Genomic DNA, 15,258 nt, shown 5'->3' on the forward strand with positions numbered 1-15,258 from the left:
CGGTGCAAGGGTTATGATGTGGAGAGGAAAGTTCTGCAGAATAGATTGAAGGAGCGGGGAATTGGGAATTTAATCTGAAGAGTGTGTTGGAGGGTAGTAGGGCACAGGTGAGGGAACTGGTAGGGTTTCTGAAGGATATAGGTGTTTATGAAAGAGTGTAGGGTCTTTTTTTTTCTTTTTTCTTTTTTTTTTGTATTGTTTTTTTGGAAACAGATTTTAAGCTCACTGTCTGACCCATACTCCGGAACAGTAGGAGGCGGTAATGCTCCTTTACGTTGGTTGCCAACCGCCGTTAAACACGAAGAAGAAAAGCTCAGTAGTGAAAAACAAAAATTGATGAATGGTGACATTACGTTTGCTGCAGTAAGGTATTACCATTGTAGTTGTAATATTTCAGTTTCTGAGGGATCGGTATAAGTGTTATTGATAGTAGGAATACTGAAAACAAGATTCCTCATATGTTGTGTTTATTTGATTAACAATTCGCCCACCCTCTTTTTTTTTCTTTTCTTTTTTTTTACTTTGAGTGCCACAATCAGGTAAATCTCCATTTACAGTTTTACAACAACTTTCTTTTGCAAATTAAAAAAAGAAAAAGGTTGTGGCTAAAGGGATACAGGACTGACATTGGAGGGTTTTTATTTTGAATGTAAACTCTCTGGCCAATGCATTGGGTATACCTGTTTAACCGCTTGTTAACAAAAGTATCTAATCAGAAAATGACATGGCAGCAGCTGCTTTTATGCAGACATGGTCAAGAAGAGCTGCTGAAGTTCAAACTGAGCATCACAGTGGGGAAGAAAGATGACTTAAGTGACTTTGAACTTGGCATGGTAATTGCTGTCAGACATACTGGTCTGAATATTCCAGAAACTGCTATCCAGGGTTTTCAGAGAATGCTTCAAAAAGAAAAAAAAATCGAAGAATAGCCAAACTATTTGGAGCTGATAAGAAGGCAATGGTAATTCAAATAATTACTTGTTACAACCAAGGTATGCAGGAAAACATCTCTGAACGCACAATATGTTGAACTCCTCAGCAGCTGGGATACAGCAGCGGAAGACCACGCCTGGTGCCACTCCTGTCAGCTAAAAACAGGAAACTGCGGCTTCTTGATGTACACTCACACACCACGTCATTAATTACTCCGTACTAGTACTGGGTTATATTGTTTCTATCTAAATCAGTTGTTTTATTTCTATTCTGGATTATTATTATTTTTTAGTTGTATAAATCATTTTAATATAAGTATTTCAGTGGAACAAAAATTGTTTGGGGAAAAGGTATGACAATACAAACACAAAATGTATTGAAAACGGAAGATTCAGACATGTAGACATTATATTCTAAACATCATATCAATACCTGGTGTGACCAAGTTTGTTTGTTTTTTTTAAAAAGTGTCCTTTCTAATTTATATTCTTTTTGTTTTTTGAGTTGATTTTGTAAGTGGATAATGTTACTTTAGTTGCTTTAGTCTTAGTTTTAATTTGAATTCTAAATAATAGCTTTATTTGTCATTTGCTGACTTCGTTTTCAACTAAATGTCCGCATTTCTTTCTGAACTGAAGCGTCGATTCCTTTGTGCCGCTCACATCAGTAGATTTGTCGACCCCTGGTGGTAGTAACTCGGTACTGCAGACATTTTTCCATGCTCGGTAAAGTAGACGTGGCAATGACGTCAGTACCGGAAATGACCCGGATCGGAACTTTAACTCCTGGGTATACTAGTCTTCACCAGAAACACCGACGGGTCTGATAATATTTTGCGATACCGATTCAGGTGAGTTGAACCCCATCTAGCTTTGTTTATTAAATAAATTTAAAACTCGCACCGTCAATTTTAGTTGGCTTTCACCGAGGTGAGATTGGAGGGACCGTTCGAAAACTCCCGTTAGCTCTCTGGAGCTAACGTTAGCCCGCGGTTAGCCGGTCAGGCCATGATCAGCTGTGTGTCGTGATGGGCGGCCTTCACACAAACAGACCCAGTCCAGGCTCCAAATAATCATCGTTACCTAATGATATATATATTTAACTTGCCTGTTTATTTATATGAGCTTTAGCACAGTTATTTGGGCCTTATTTCCACGCTGTCGCGGTCTTTGTGACTAGCTTTTGGCTACCGAATCTCCTGAATTTGTGTTTTATCTGTTGAATTTGAAGCTGTCGGCCCGGAAAGCTAACAAGTGACTTTTTTTTTTAATTTCAGACATGAATGATAACCACCTTTCGATGTGAATTTGTCCGTACACCGCGAGGTCTTAGTATTTATCAATCAGACAGACCCCAGGAGGAGGAACCGGCTGCCCGGGTGGTGTTTGATCTATAGCGGGCAGGTGACTCACTATCAGCGGCAGCATGACGTGCCGTGACCGGACACTCGAGTTCCAGTCAGCGTGTAAATCTCTCCAGGGCAGACAGGTATGTTGTGTCTTTAAAAAAAAAACAAAAAAAAAAACAGCCACGTCCCTACACTCAGATTTATTCTAATTTATTTATTTTTTTGTAGTTATTGGGGTTTTTTTTTTCTCAGTTCAATCTATTTACATAGTGGTTTTGCTCGTTTTTGCTTAGTTTTTATTATATTCCATGATAGGTTTACTTGAAGTTGTGCACGATTTGATAAGAGTTACCAGAATCTTTTTAACACATACAGCTAAAATGCAGTGATGCAGATCGGTTTTGGTAGCACTGTATAATTTTGGGTTTGGCTTTTAGTTTTGCTTTTTGTTCCTTGTTTACTCCTCTCGGTAAATCCCCCAAATAACAGTGTCAAAATGTTTTTTACTTTCTTTAAAAAAAGAAGGTAAATAACTATCAGTCAGTGTGTCTGGTAATGCAAACATAATTATGTCAGTGTTTATGTGAGATGATGCAAAAACACATTTGGAAGTGATTTTTGTTTACTGAGAGGTAGAGCTTTTTTCTCTACCTCTCAGTAGTTTTTCCTCTCTCAAAATGGGCCTTTTAGGTGTGACTTCTCAAACTTTGGCTACTTAATATAGAAACATCTATCCCAAAAACACATTTTAAGTGTGTTTTCACATTTAACTTGTGCTGGTTACTAGTTAGAAATATTTCTGTCACAGTCCTGATTATTTTTCTTTGGAGGAAGGTTGATGATTTTAAAAAAAAAAATGCCAAATTCAAATGATCTTGTGTATCTTATATTTTTAAGTGACCACATTCTCTTTTTTTATTATATTAACACTCCAAATATTATGCCATTAGACATTTTACTTTTTGGCATGTTTAAGTTTTTATTTTAAAAACAAAAAGTCAGAACAGACTGGATTATTATTTTATCATGATAAAAAAAAATCCAAATTCTTTGACTTCTTGATTCATTTAAAATCAATTCTCAAAGTCCTGCTTATCATAATTTATGTCTTACCCCCCCCCCCCCCCCCTTTTTTTTTTTTTTTTTTTTTTTTTAAATGTTTCTGGCCATCTCATCTGCTTCTTTGTACCTCCTGTAGCAGAATGGAGTCCAGCCCAGTAAACCGGCACTCAGTGCCCTCAGGCAGCGCAGTGACTTTACAGTTATGGCCAAGTAAGTTCCACAAAGTCTGTTTTCGCATATGTTTCCTCATTTTATGTTTATTTGCGGTTCCTTTATTTTCATATTCACTGTTGAATTAGCTATAATATTCATATAATGAATTTAGCATATAAATGGTTTAATACCCGTTTCTCTTACCTTTAGTTAAAGAGTTGTACTAAAGAGATTTGAAGCAAATATAATTATTGGTTCTGTGACTAGTAGAGAAAGTTTAACCTCTGTTTTTGTCTCCTTGTAGGAGAATTGGGAAAGACTTGAGCAATACATTTGCCAAACTGGAAAAGCTCACAATTTGTAAGTGTTAATTTTAATGTAATTTCAGCTTCATTTCAAATTTCTGAGTGTGATATCATCCAAAGTGCTGACCTAGATGATGTTATTTTCATGTTTTAGTGGCAAAAAGAAAATCTCTGTTTGATGACAAGGCGATAGAAATCGAGGAGCTGACATACATCATTAAGCAGGTGAGTTGAGCTGTCACTCTTCAGTAAAGCATGTCAGTCCTTTTTTATATCTAATGAAACTTTATATTATAACTTTCCCTTCTTTTATTTGTCTTTTAGGACATTAACAGTCTAAACAAACAGATAGCACAGCTGCAGGACTTGGTGAGGTCCCGTGGAGCTCCAGGTGGCCGACACATTCAGACCCACTCAAACACTATAGTGGTGTCATTACAGGTATATTTTTGTACTGTATTTGTGCAAATCCTGCTGCTTTTTGTTGTTGTTTGCGTTTTGTTTTTGCTTATTTGGATCAGAATGAGTGCAAGATGACTGCAGATGAGAGCTCTATCTATATTTTGCACCCTGTCCCCTTCCTGGTCATAACCTTTAGATATGACTTAATTTCTCAGTATCTCATCTCTCATATCTGTAGGTAGTTGGTATATATTCCTAAATATATGTATATATTATATACACTGTATATAGCATATATTCTGTTTTTTATTTCTGTACCAACATTTTGTTTTGGGGTTTTTTGTTTGTTTTTTTTGCATCAAGACCCCAAGATAAATTAATCATTTGTTTAAAAAATTGACAAAAATTGTGATTCTGATTCTGAATTTGAAGTTGATCTAAAAGGAAACAACTTTGAACCTTTCTGTAAAACTTTGTGTACAATTTTAAAATCAAGAAAAGATGTAGTTATTGACTGAGAGAATGCGAATTTTCTGTAGTTTTGGGTTTTGTTTTTCCTTCTTTTCTTTTTTTAAATGGTAACAAAAGTGAATCGGCACCTCCTTTAACTCTGTCATTCTTTGTCTGCAGTCCAAGCTGGCATCGATGTCCAATGACTTCAAATCAGTCCTAGAAGTCAGAACAGAGGTGAGAGCTGCGTCAGCACACAAAAGCAAACAATGCTAATACCTAAAGCTCTGGATAAGGTGAAGGTTTCTTCTCTCTTTGACTCTTGTTCTTCAGAACCTGAAGCAGCAGCGCAGCAGGAGAGAGCAGTTCTCCCAGCCTCCGGCGTCGTCTTCTCCTCTCATGGCCAACAACTTCAGTAAGTCTCTCCACATCTCAGCTTCACGCTTCAAGTTGCTCATTCAGATTTTTAACAAGGGTCTCATATGAAAGTAAATGGCTACAGCAGGTTAACAAAGCATGTTTTGTAGTTTAATTAAGGCGTGTTCACTCTATCCTGAATATTGTTTGTGTGAAAAGTTCTGTCTTAATCGTTTTGTGGACCTTTAATGTTGCACATGTATAAACTGACGTGCAGCGCTAGTACCGGTAATACAGACAAGGGTAAAAGAGGACCGTGAACATGGCTGGCTTCACACTGCCTGCTGTAATGTCACATTTATATCACCTGTATTCTCTGAAAGTGTGAACTTCCCACTAGTAATGAGAATAATCATTACTCAAAGCATACAAAGTGTGTATTAGAGTGAACACACCGTGAGTATTTCTTTGTTGTGTCGTGGAGGAAAATACCCGACGTCTGGCTCCTGCTCAGTTCATCATTCTGCTAAAATGACGTTTTGCCGAGCAGGCTTCTTAACAGAGACCCTTTAATGAACGCACCGAGCTCCAGTGCTTCCTGTACGTGCATTTACACAGTTGGTAAAATGTTCATAAATTCACTTTATTTTAGCATTTTTGGCCAAATATCAAGCAAAATGCTCATTGTGAATGCCTAGAGATTTTACAAAGAAAAAAAGATGGATATTAAGACTGGTTTCATTATTTTAAATATATAATTGGCTCGATTCTAATCTCTGAAATGATGCACTCAGCATTTAGTTATCTTGATGGATGATGGTATAAATATTTACATTTCTCTACTTGTTTGTGTTATTACCTGCTAAAAGGTACATGGGTATAAACCCTACGGTAGAAAACCATAAGCATAATAAATCACATATTAACAGAATATATAGTTTTTCTGTGCTTGTGCACACATTCCCTTATTTCTGTTTTTGGCGTACTTGCACTGAGCATGTTGTTTGATGGTTAGGTGTTTTGTTTTTTCCTTCATTTTCAAAAACGGCACTGGTTGTGGATAAGTTTTAAATACCAGTGTACTTTTCAAAACAGCAGCTGTTGTGATAGGGAACTGCTGGCAGTCCTTGTGAATGATTATTACTGTATTTGGTCATCTGTAATGCAAGAATTACAAAATATTTTAGGGAGCCGCAAAAAAGGGGCCCAGGAGCCGCATGCAGCTCGTGAGCCGCGCAATGACTACCAGGGCTATACAACCGCAAATTACAAAGGTATTTCCCGGGAACGTCTCGACTCTCCAAGCGGGTATAACTAGCTACTGTATGTGCCCGCTGTTCTTTCTGCTTTCCGCCCGTACCATAGAGGATTTCTGTGATCACGTGTGTGTGTTTTGTGTCTCTGCAGATGGCTCGGTCCTGATGCAGGAAGAGTCCCGGAGCCGGGGGGATGTTGCTATCGATATGGACTCTCCAAGTAATCCTTTGCAGCTTCAGCTTATTGATGAGCAGGTAGGGTGTTGGTGTTTGTTTGCTGAAGTCAGACAGGTGGCTCAAAAAATTTATTCTGTTGTCAAACTTGACTGACTTTTATCCAAGATTAGCTAAATATTAGACTAAAATGCTGTGTTGTGGCAACAGGACTCGTACATCCAGAGCCGTGCAGATACCATGCAAAACATCGAGAGCACCATCGTGGAACTGGGTTCCATATTTCAGCAGCTGGCGCACATGGTCAAGGAGCAAGAGGAGACCATCCAGAGGTGAGGAAGAGATTGAGACAGATGAGGTTCAGTAGGATAAAAGAACGTGTCACACAACTGAAAGAAAGGACTGGAAAAACAATCTTGCTGGAAAAAAAGCCTGAAACATAAAAGCACTTTTTTTTTCTTTTTCTTTTTTTTGGTCCTGTGTTGGGATAAAATTATATAACAAATGTATTCTTGGAACAATTCAGCAAGTAAAACAGATCAGCACGTATTGACTACAAGTCTTCATCAGGGTCTGACAAATACTCATCAGTCAGGATTCATTAATAGCCCTGGAAGGCAATCAACCTACACCAATTTTAACCGCTAGAGGGTGTTAAAATTTAAAAGACAGAAGCCCATATATATCAAAGCAATAACAAATCTTAGCAATTTTCTATTTAAAATAAACAAATAACAAACTAAAGCAGAACTGAAAAAAATTGATTTTATTTATTTTTTTGCATTAATGGTGTAAGTATTGGTGTAATATCTTAGTCTTTGAAATAAAACAAGACTGATTAGAGATAAAAACTCTTCTCACTGCTCCGTTTCCTTCTCACAGGATCGATGCTAACGTGGAGGACACCCAGCTGAACGTGGAGGCTGCCCACACAGAGATCCTCAAATACTTCCAGTCGGTCTCCTCCAACCGCTGGCTGATGATCAAGATCTTTCTGGTCCTCGTGGTCTTCTTCATCATCTTTGTCGTCTTCTTTGCTTAAAGGAATGAGGAACGGGGAAACGGTATCGAATGAGGGAGAATAAAATTAAAGCTAGACTAAGAGGATGTATTTCGAGACTCTTCTATCACGATTTCATGGAGGCTTTTGGGATCCACTTGAATACGGACCTGTCGTTTTGTCCCAAGCCACAAACTTTTCAGTCTTAATTTGACTCTTCAATGGAAAATGAAGATGTTGAACTCTCGAATAAAACAAATAAATGATCTTTGAATCCCCACTTTAAGAGCAGAAAGCTGCTCTGTATCCTACATTGACCAACTATTCATAAGCATTTAATCAAAATGGCTCTAATTTAATGGTTTGATTCTGCAAACTGTCTTATGGTTGTTTTGTTTAACCTCTTTTACCACACGTCATCCTTTATAGTAAGTATTACAAAGCCAAACTTTACAACTGGACTTGCTCCTCAGATTATGTTGCTTCATATTTTACCTGCTTTTTACTGGAACCACATGACTGTCTCTCATTTATCAGCAATTCCTAACCTTCTACCATCCAAAACTGATGTGGATTTTTTTTTTTTTTTTTTTTAAATCTTTATTTGCTGTTTTGTTTCATTTGCCAAATTGGTACCGTTGTTGAACTGTGACACAATACAAGGAAACTCGCTGTGGCACAAGTAGGCAGTCATAGCCAGATGAAGGGAGGTTTGCAGTGTAACTGAAGAGTGAGCTGTGAGAAATGTTATATAACGGCACTGTTTTAAATGAAGCTGTGTGGTGAGCAGCCTTCGCAGAGGTTTAATGGAAGAAAAGGTTTAAACCTCACTCACTGAGTGCTGCAGGAGGATCAGTGCGTATGAAGGGGTAAGCGCTGGTTGTAAAGTCACACGATCGGCCACGTTCCCTGGAAGTGTCTGGTTGGATGCCTGTGCGCATCCATTATCTACCTAATGTACAGGATGTTATTTAAATGACCACAACTTTTTAAAAGAAACATTTTTTCTCTTTTTTTTTTCTTTTGCTCTTTCTTTTTTTTTTTTTTTCTTTTAGCCAAATGCCTTGACTTCAGTGTATAAAGTTGAAATAGTTATGAAGATGTATTGATAAAGTGTGCATTAATAAAACAGTAATGGGGTGCTGGCATTCACGTGTGGGATTTTCTTGGGATAAGAGGATTAGTCAGCAGAGCTTTAATTAGCTGTAACAAATGCTGCAGTTTATATTTGGCCTTTTATTCTTTATTTTCATTTATAACAATGCAGACAGATATGCATTTAAACATTAGCCTCAAATGTTAGCTAAACATCTATTTAAAACAAAAAAAGAAGACATTTTTGTGTAAAAGAAGTGTTTTAATTGCACAGACAAGATCAGAAAATTGGTTATTTATTACCTTAAGTACATGTTGTATTACAGTAAAATCATACGTGAGTCTAATTATTTTCTGCTTTACTTGACGGGAGAGCATCTGTTAACTGAGCTGGTGATCTGGAGCCAAACTGTGGCTGCTGAGTCTGCAGAAGAAAGCTGTCCTGTCTGTTATGTAACAAGTTTTAGTTCATGTGATGTGTTTATGATTCATCAGAGAGCCCTTACAGTATGGGTTTGAGTTTATAGATGCCATAAGCTTGAGCAAAGTTTAACTCAACATACTAAATAGGCTGTCATGGACATATCCTTATTTTCTTAGGTTTCTTGTATACTGAAACCTAATTTTCTTAGGTTTCTTGTATACTGAGCATCAACCAGTTATACTGGTTGATGCTCAGACATGGTCTGAGTTTCAAAATATTAAGTTGGTAGCCAGCAATTCAGGATTCAGACTGCTTTAAATGTTCTTTTTTCCACTTCCATATTCTTTAGTCTGTTTCGTGTCAACCCAGCTTGTGGTGGTGTACAACCCAGTGTACTCCTAATGCCAGTCCCAAGTCCAGATAAATGGGAAGGTTTCATCAGGAAGAGAAGGAAGGGTAGAGGTGGTAGTCAAGGGAGTGATAGTGGATATATCAAAAAGGTGTTGAAGATGGAGCTGCCAGGTAGGAGGAAGAGAGGAAGACCACAGAGATGGTCTCTGTGGTCATGAAGAAGGGCATGCAGAGCGTTACTGTGACAGAGGAGCATGGTAGGGATAGGATGAGATGGAGGCAGATGATCTGCTGTGGCAAGGGTCCCGTTAAAAGAAGGAGGATCTGTATTTACCACTTCAGATACAGAAACCTCACCCATCCGTTACCAGACAAAAGTGGTTTTAAAGGGAGATGAGCTAACATAAAAACTGGTTCCAGGCCCAGAATGAGACAAAGCAGGATTATTTTGAAATGGAAATCAGGAAAGGGTACTTGAAATATGGAAATGAGCATAACAGGTCGTGTCAGATTTGGAACAGCTATTTATTCCCTTTAGTATTTTTGGTCTTATGTAGGTAAAACAGTATCAGCAGTTTCTAATTTACCCACCAGGACCACAAAAGGCTGCTGACATCTTAAAGCCAGCACAGACGGTGTCCTCTGCTATATAAAACACTGCATAGACACTGTTACAGCAGTCAAACGGATCCGGGCTTATCCCAACCAAAAGCCCTGGATGACCCGGGAGGTCAGGCAGCTGCGTTCAGGTCTGGCAACAGGGATTACTACACCACAGCCCGATCCAACCTGAAGAGAGGCATCAGAGAGGCAAAGGGGGACTATAGGAGGAGGATCGAGGACCATTTGAAGAGTAATACCAGCCGGCAGGTGTGGCAAGGCATCCAGCACCTAACCAACTATAAGATCAATCTCGGAGCTGCGGACGGTGACCTGGAGCTGGCAGAGGAGCTGAATATCTTCTTTGCCCGCTTTGAGACCAGGGTACCGGAGGTATTGGAGCCACAGCAGCAACACGCCACCCATAGCAGCACCACCCTCACCCTGGAAGAGCACGAGGTGAGGCGCATGCTGCAGGCTGTTAACCCGAGGAAGGCGGCGGGTCCTGATGGTGTGCCAGGTCGAATATTGAGGGATTGTGCAGGACAGCTGGCTGGGATCTTCACCAGGATTTTCAACAAATCCCTCGCACAGGCGACTGTCCCACTCTGCCTGAAGTCCTCCACCATAGTCCCCTTGCCTAAGAAGCCCCACATCACCGGCCTGAATGACTACAGACCGGTGGCACTCACCCCAGTGGTAATGAAATGCTTTGAGAAGCTGGTCCGCAGACACATCACAGCAGCCCTGCCCCGCAGCCTGGATCCACACCAGTTTGCCTACAGAGCAAACCGATCCACGGAAGACGCTGTAGCCACAGCACTCCATGCTGCATTAACTCACCTGGAAGAGCATGGTAGCTATGTGCGGATGCTCTTCGTGGATTACTGCTCAGCTTTTAACACCATCCTTCCACACAAACTGGTGGCCAAGCTACAAGACCTGGGGCTTCCATACAGCACCTGCATGTGGATCAATAGCTTCCTCTCGGGCCGTAGACAGAGAGTCAGAGTTGGCCATCACACATCCTCAGCCCTGAGTCTCAGCACTGGCTCACCCCAGGGCTGTGTGCTCAGTCCACTGCTCTACTCTCTCTACACACACGACTGCACTCCTCGCCACCACAGCAACATCTTTGTGAAATTTGCAGATGACACCACAGTGGTGGGGCTCATTTCCAAGGGAGACGAGTCTACGTACAGAGACGAGGTGGAGCAGCTGACGTCATGGTGTAAGGCCAATAACCTCCTCCTCAACACTTAAAAAACCAAAGAACTCATAATAGACTTCAGAAGGAAAAAGGCAGAGATCCAACCACTATTCATAAATGGGGACTGTGTAGAAAGGGTGGCAAGCTTCCGCTTCCTGGGAGTCAATATAGAGGAGAACCTTTCCTGGAGTGTGAACACCTCCGAGCTGCTGAAAAAGGCCCAACAGAGACTGTACTTCCTGAGAATTCTCAGGAGGAATAACATCACACAGAGACTGCTGGTGTCCTTCTACAGAGCCACCATTGAGAGTGTTCTAACTTACTGCATATGCATCTGGTACACTAGCTGCACAGGGGCTCAGAGGAAAGCACTCCAAGGGATCATTAACACCGCCCAAAAGATCACTGGCTGCCCTCTCCCCACACTGGAAGTTCTACACAACGCCCACTGTTTTAAAAAGGCCCAAAACATCATAAAAGACACCTCACATCCTGGCCACTCCCTGTTCGAACTGTTGCCCTCAGGCAGACGGTACAGGGCAATCAGAGCAAGGACTAATAGACTCAAACACAGCTGTTATCCAACTGCAATAACACATCTGAATACTACAAAAAAATGTCCATCACGCCACTCTTGTGTTAATCTATGCACGGTCTGAAGCATGTGTGTGGGAATGTATGTGAATGTTTTACTGTTATATCTTATTAGTATTTTAAGTATTCTATCTATTTTATTTATTGAATTTTATTGTTTTATTTATATTTTGATATTGCTAGGGATGATGCAATGATCGGGGACCATTCTTAATTTCGTTGTTCTCATGACAATGACAATAAAGTTTCTGATTCTGATTCTGATTCTGATTCTGAACCATAATTCTTTTAGATTTACCTAAAGCTGCCAGTGAGCAAATCTACTTAAGTCCTTTCTCTTGAATTTTTTTCTTCATCTTTTGAAATAAGGAAGAAAATAATTTTTTTAAGTTTTCCAGATTTTTATTTGACCCATTTTTTAATGGCAGCTACTTCCACTTCTCCCTTTCTTCCTCATTAATGCTTGTCTTGTACAATCTGGGCTCACCTAGTCTTCTCTGTGACTCTCCTAGTTTCTCCTCCCCTCCCTTGCACATGTCCCTCTGCTTTATTTCTCCCCTGACTCCCCTCACTTCTCTCACCCATGAGCACTCTGCTCTATAGGGGTGATCTCTGGCATGCTCTTACTCCTTCCCTTCCTCGCCCTGGCTTTGATTGCTTCCTCCTCCTCCCCTTCTCCATCCTCCTCCTCATCAGACCATTCCACTTGCTGCTGCAGGTTCCCCTTGGAGCCTCTCAAGTTGCTGCCCTTTGGGAAATACCCCGTGCGGAATTTTGTGCGGAAAGTGACAAAGGAGAGGCTTTTGCTGCGCTGCTGCTTCTCAAACACCACTTCCTGGGTCGGAACCTCATCGTTTCCGTTCGCCTCATCCACACAGTCACGCAGCACTGAGCGAAAGAGCCGAGGAACCTCGTGAACCTCGGGCTCCATCTGTGACACCAGCCTCCTGAACCTGCAGCAAGAGGGATAGAGTAAGTGTAATATGAGCTGACTTTGATTCACACCCCTTTACAGCCAAGGCAAAACAAAAAGGACACAGCCAACAAAGAGTGTAAGGGTGGAGAATGAAGAATAAATTGGAATGTCACTGTAAGAAAAACACTGGTGGTGTTTGAGGGTGGATAGCCTGCATGAAACTTTTTTTTCTAACAGAGGACGTGTTTGCAGAAGTGACTATTAATGATGGAGTCTCATTGATGACTCTTGCTTTTTTGTCAACTTGTTCATATTTTTGAATCCCACAGATTAATAAAACTGAATATTAGATTTTAAAGCCCTTATATTTACTGATCGCTTTGTCTAAACAACTCTGTTCAGTGATAACACCAATAAAAAAAGTCACATTTGCTTTATTTTAACTGAAAATTCATTCATCATTATGTTGAATTAATTATGGGCATTTACCAGTGAGGGGTAGGGTTAGTGCTGGGTCTTATTTACACCACACCAAAGCAAGCATAGTCGCAGAAACTAGAAAATTGTACATGCATCTTGACCCTCCAGTTTTTCTATTCTCAGATTTACATAAGGGGTTGATATGAACCTCACACAGACATTTAAAAGTCAACTTTTATAAGTATGGCTCTGACAGTATCAGCGAGTTATTGCTTAGTGTGTAAAATGGATTAGACTGAAACCCTGCAGCTCTCTGCTATTTGAAAATGATCTGTAGGTCTTTTAGTTATAGTAACAGTTTCACCGTTATCCTGCCAGATCTCTAGCTCTGTCTCTACCTCTGCCTGTTTTTCTTACCTGACAATCACAGGCCCACACTGTGCAGGAGGGATTTTGGCACAGAGGTCTTGCAGCTCCAGCAGGTCATTGGGAGTGAGCTCATAGGGCTGTGGGGTCGGGGTGGTTGCCAGCCAGCTGTAGTCTGCTGTAGAGGAAGAGCTGCGACGGCGGCGACGACCCTCCGTCGCCCTCTCCAAACGGATGCGTTCAGTGCGCTTCACCATGGCCCCAAGCTCCAGCATCAGGGTGTTGGTTACCAGCTCCTCAGTTGTTCGCTGGCCGGGCACTTTAGGCTCAAGGGAGAAAACAGCGGACCAAGGAAACATCTGGAAAAGACACAAAGAGTTGGTGAAGAAGAGACTAAAAAGTATCTGTCATACGATGATATGACCTTCACCATGTTTGAAGCTATAGTGTTTAAAGCAAAAGCATTAAAATCACCTCAGCACACAGTCTGTAGAGCTGTTTTACACTGGAGTTATCTAAAATCCTCTGAAATCTTGATTGTCTATTTAAGTAAAATGTGGTGCATATGTGAATGCAAACACATTGCATACTGTTCTAACTTCTCTCCTTGTTATCAGATATATATAAATCTTTTCTTACCTTCATGAAACAAGGGTTACAAAGCTGTAGTATCTTCTCTTCTGATGACTATCCAACACTTGTCTGGTAAAACCTCTGTCAGCAGTAAAGTGAGCAGCGGGCCTGCACAGGCTCGCGACATTCAAAGTGGATGAAACTCCTGAGACTCCAGCTGGTGGCTCACAGATACCTGACTGCTTTGCTACCGGTGAAGGTCCCCAGCAGACAGTGCGTGTATTTCTGTGAGGGGTGCGTATTGTGTGTGTGCGAGTTTGGGATTGAGAATACAAGTAATCCTGTATTAATAATGAGTGAGTGACAAGAGGAGATTACCTCGTGACATGAGTGTACGCCTGTGAGAGCCATGTGCGTTTGTGCTTCTGTGTGTGATGGCCAGAATTCAGGTGGGGTATTTATATAACATTTATATAATATTATATATATTTATATAATATTTATATAACAGCATGGGGACTTAATTTTGTTTTGCCACCTTTCTTTTGCATGTTTTTCATGATTTTATATCTTATCTGACGTTAAAGATGTAGTGAAGGTTGCAGGTCACAAACACCTTTCTCTAAGATATTTCAAACCACTTTCAGAGTCTGACAGACTAATTTCTGGACAGTCATGAAACTTAAACCAGCAGAATTTCTGGTTTCAGGCTGATAGGCATACTATTATACCCAGCACAGTCTTTAAAATAGCATCCAGTGGACAGACAATAATCTTTCAAACACACCTGCAATTACCAGACTGTTGTTGGGCTAATGTTACATAACAACCAACCTAATCTCACTTTCTCACACACTCAGGTGTTAGCAGTCTTTCCTGTCGACTTGTACATGGCATTGTATTGGTAACATAAGGTACAGTCTAGTGCCTGGGTTTCCACACCACTCAGCAATGAGCCACCAAATCCCAGATTACATTCAAATCCATAGCCTACCTGGAAGAATACTCATTCTTCCAGGTAGGCTATGGATTTGGCTATGGATTTATGTCAGCTATTACAACCACTCGGTTGTAATAGCTGACATAATCTAATTACAGCTGCTACACTCAGTGACTGAAGGGAAAACAGTTCTTACTGTTATCAACAAGTGTTGCTTGTTTCAATTTATCTAATGCCAGAAAATGCTGCAGCTAAACACAAGATGAGAGCCTAAAGGGTTACATATATTGTCCTGCCTAACATCTGATAAACAAAGTAAAACCATTCAA

At 40.4% G+C, this 15,258-nt stretch overlaps 2 protein-coding genes across 5 annotated transcripts; one reads left to right on the top strand and one right to left on the bottom strand.

The window, feature by feature from the left end:
- Window positions 1-1,466: 1,466 nt before the first annotated feature.
- On the top strand, window positions 1,467-8,588 carry stx5a (syntaxin 5A). Of its 4 annotated transcripts, none has more exons than XM_086303363.1 (12): window positions 1,467-1,783; window positions 2,210-2,421; window positions 3,483-3,553; window positions 3,801-3,856; window positions 3,956-4,026; window positions 4,126-4,242; window positions 4,834-4,890; window positions 4,987-5,068; window positions 6,198-6,284; window positions 6,418-6,521; window positions 6,651-6,772; window positions 7,323-8,588. In XM_086303363.1, exons 2-12 carry the CDS (start codon window positions 2,359-2,361, stop codon window positions 7,480-7,482), a joined length of 990 nt encoding a protein of 329 aa, XP_086159489.1. In that variant the 5' UTR covers window positions 1,467-1,783; window positions 2,210-2,358; the 3' UTR covers window positions 7,483-8,588. The 4 variants fall into 4 exon arrangements, with proteins under 4 accessions (XP_086159489.1, XP_086159507.1, XP_086159480.1 ...); XM_086303354.1 differs by having other exon boundaries at window positions 1,482-1,783; window positions 3,480-3,553; XM_086303381.1 differs by lacking the exon at window positions 6,198-6,284 and having other exon boundaries at window positions 1,475-1,783.
- On the bottom strand, window positions 8,015-14,319 carry LOC147337296 (protein RD3). The gene is made up of 3 exons (XM_086303406.1): window positions 14,056-14,319; window positions 13,468-13,775; window positions 8,015-12,667 (listed from the first exon to the last, which is right to left on the bottom strand). The coding sequence occupies exons 1-3, from the start codon at window positions 14,059-14,061 to the stop codon at window positions 12,292-12,294; spliced, it is 690 nt and encodes a 229-aa protein (XP_086159532.1). The 5' UTR covers window positions 14,062-14,319; the 3' UTR covers window positions 8,015-12,291.
- Between the last annotated feature and the right edge of the window lie 939 nt (window positions 14,320-15,258).

This window comes from Aulonocara sp. 'chitande type north' Nkhata Bay, linkage group LG2, assembly GCF_057382095.1.
Source record: "Aulonocara sp. 'chitande type north' Nkhata Bay isolate Kocher_YH1m ecotype deep benthic linkage group LG2, A_spYH_male_GT1.1, whole genome shotgun sequence".
Lineage (NCBI taxonomy): Eukaryota > Metazoa > Chordata > Actinopteri > Cichliformes > Cichlidae > Aulonocara > Aulonocara sp. 'chitande type north' Nkhata Bay.

Coding starts and splice junctions, on each gene's coding strand:
- stx5a (XM_086303354.1), top strand. CDS start 2,359: ATGACGTGCCGTGACCGGACACTCGAGTTCCAGTCAGCGTGTAAATCT. Junction 2,422..3,479: donor AATCTCTCCAGGGCAGACAG/GTATGTTGTGTC, acceptor TACCTCCTGTAG/CAGAATGGAGTCCAGCCCAG. Junction 4,891..4,986: donor TCCTAGAAGTCAGAACAGAG/GTGAGAGCTGCG, acceptor CTTGTTCTTCAG/AACCTGAAGCAGCAGCGCAG.
- LOC147337296 (XM_086303406.1), bottom strand. Junction 12,668..13,467: donor TGTGGGCCTGTGATTGTCAG/GTAAGAAAAACA, acceptor CTCTTGCTGCAG/GTTCAGGAGGCTGGTGTCAC.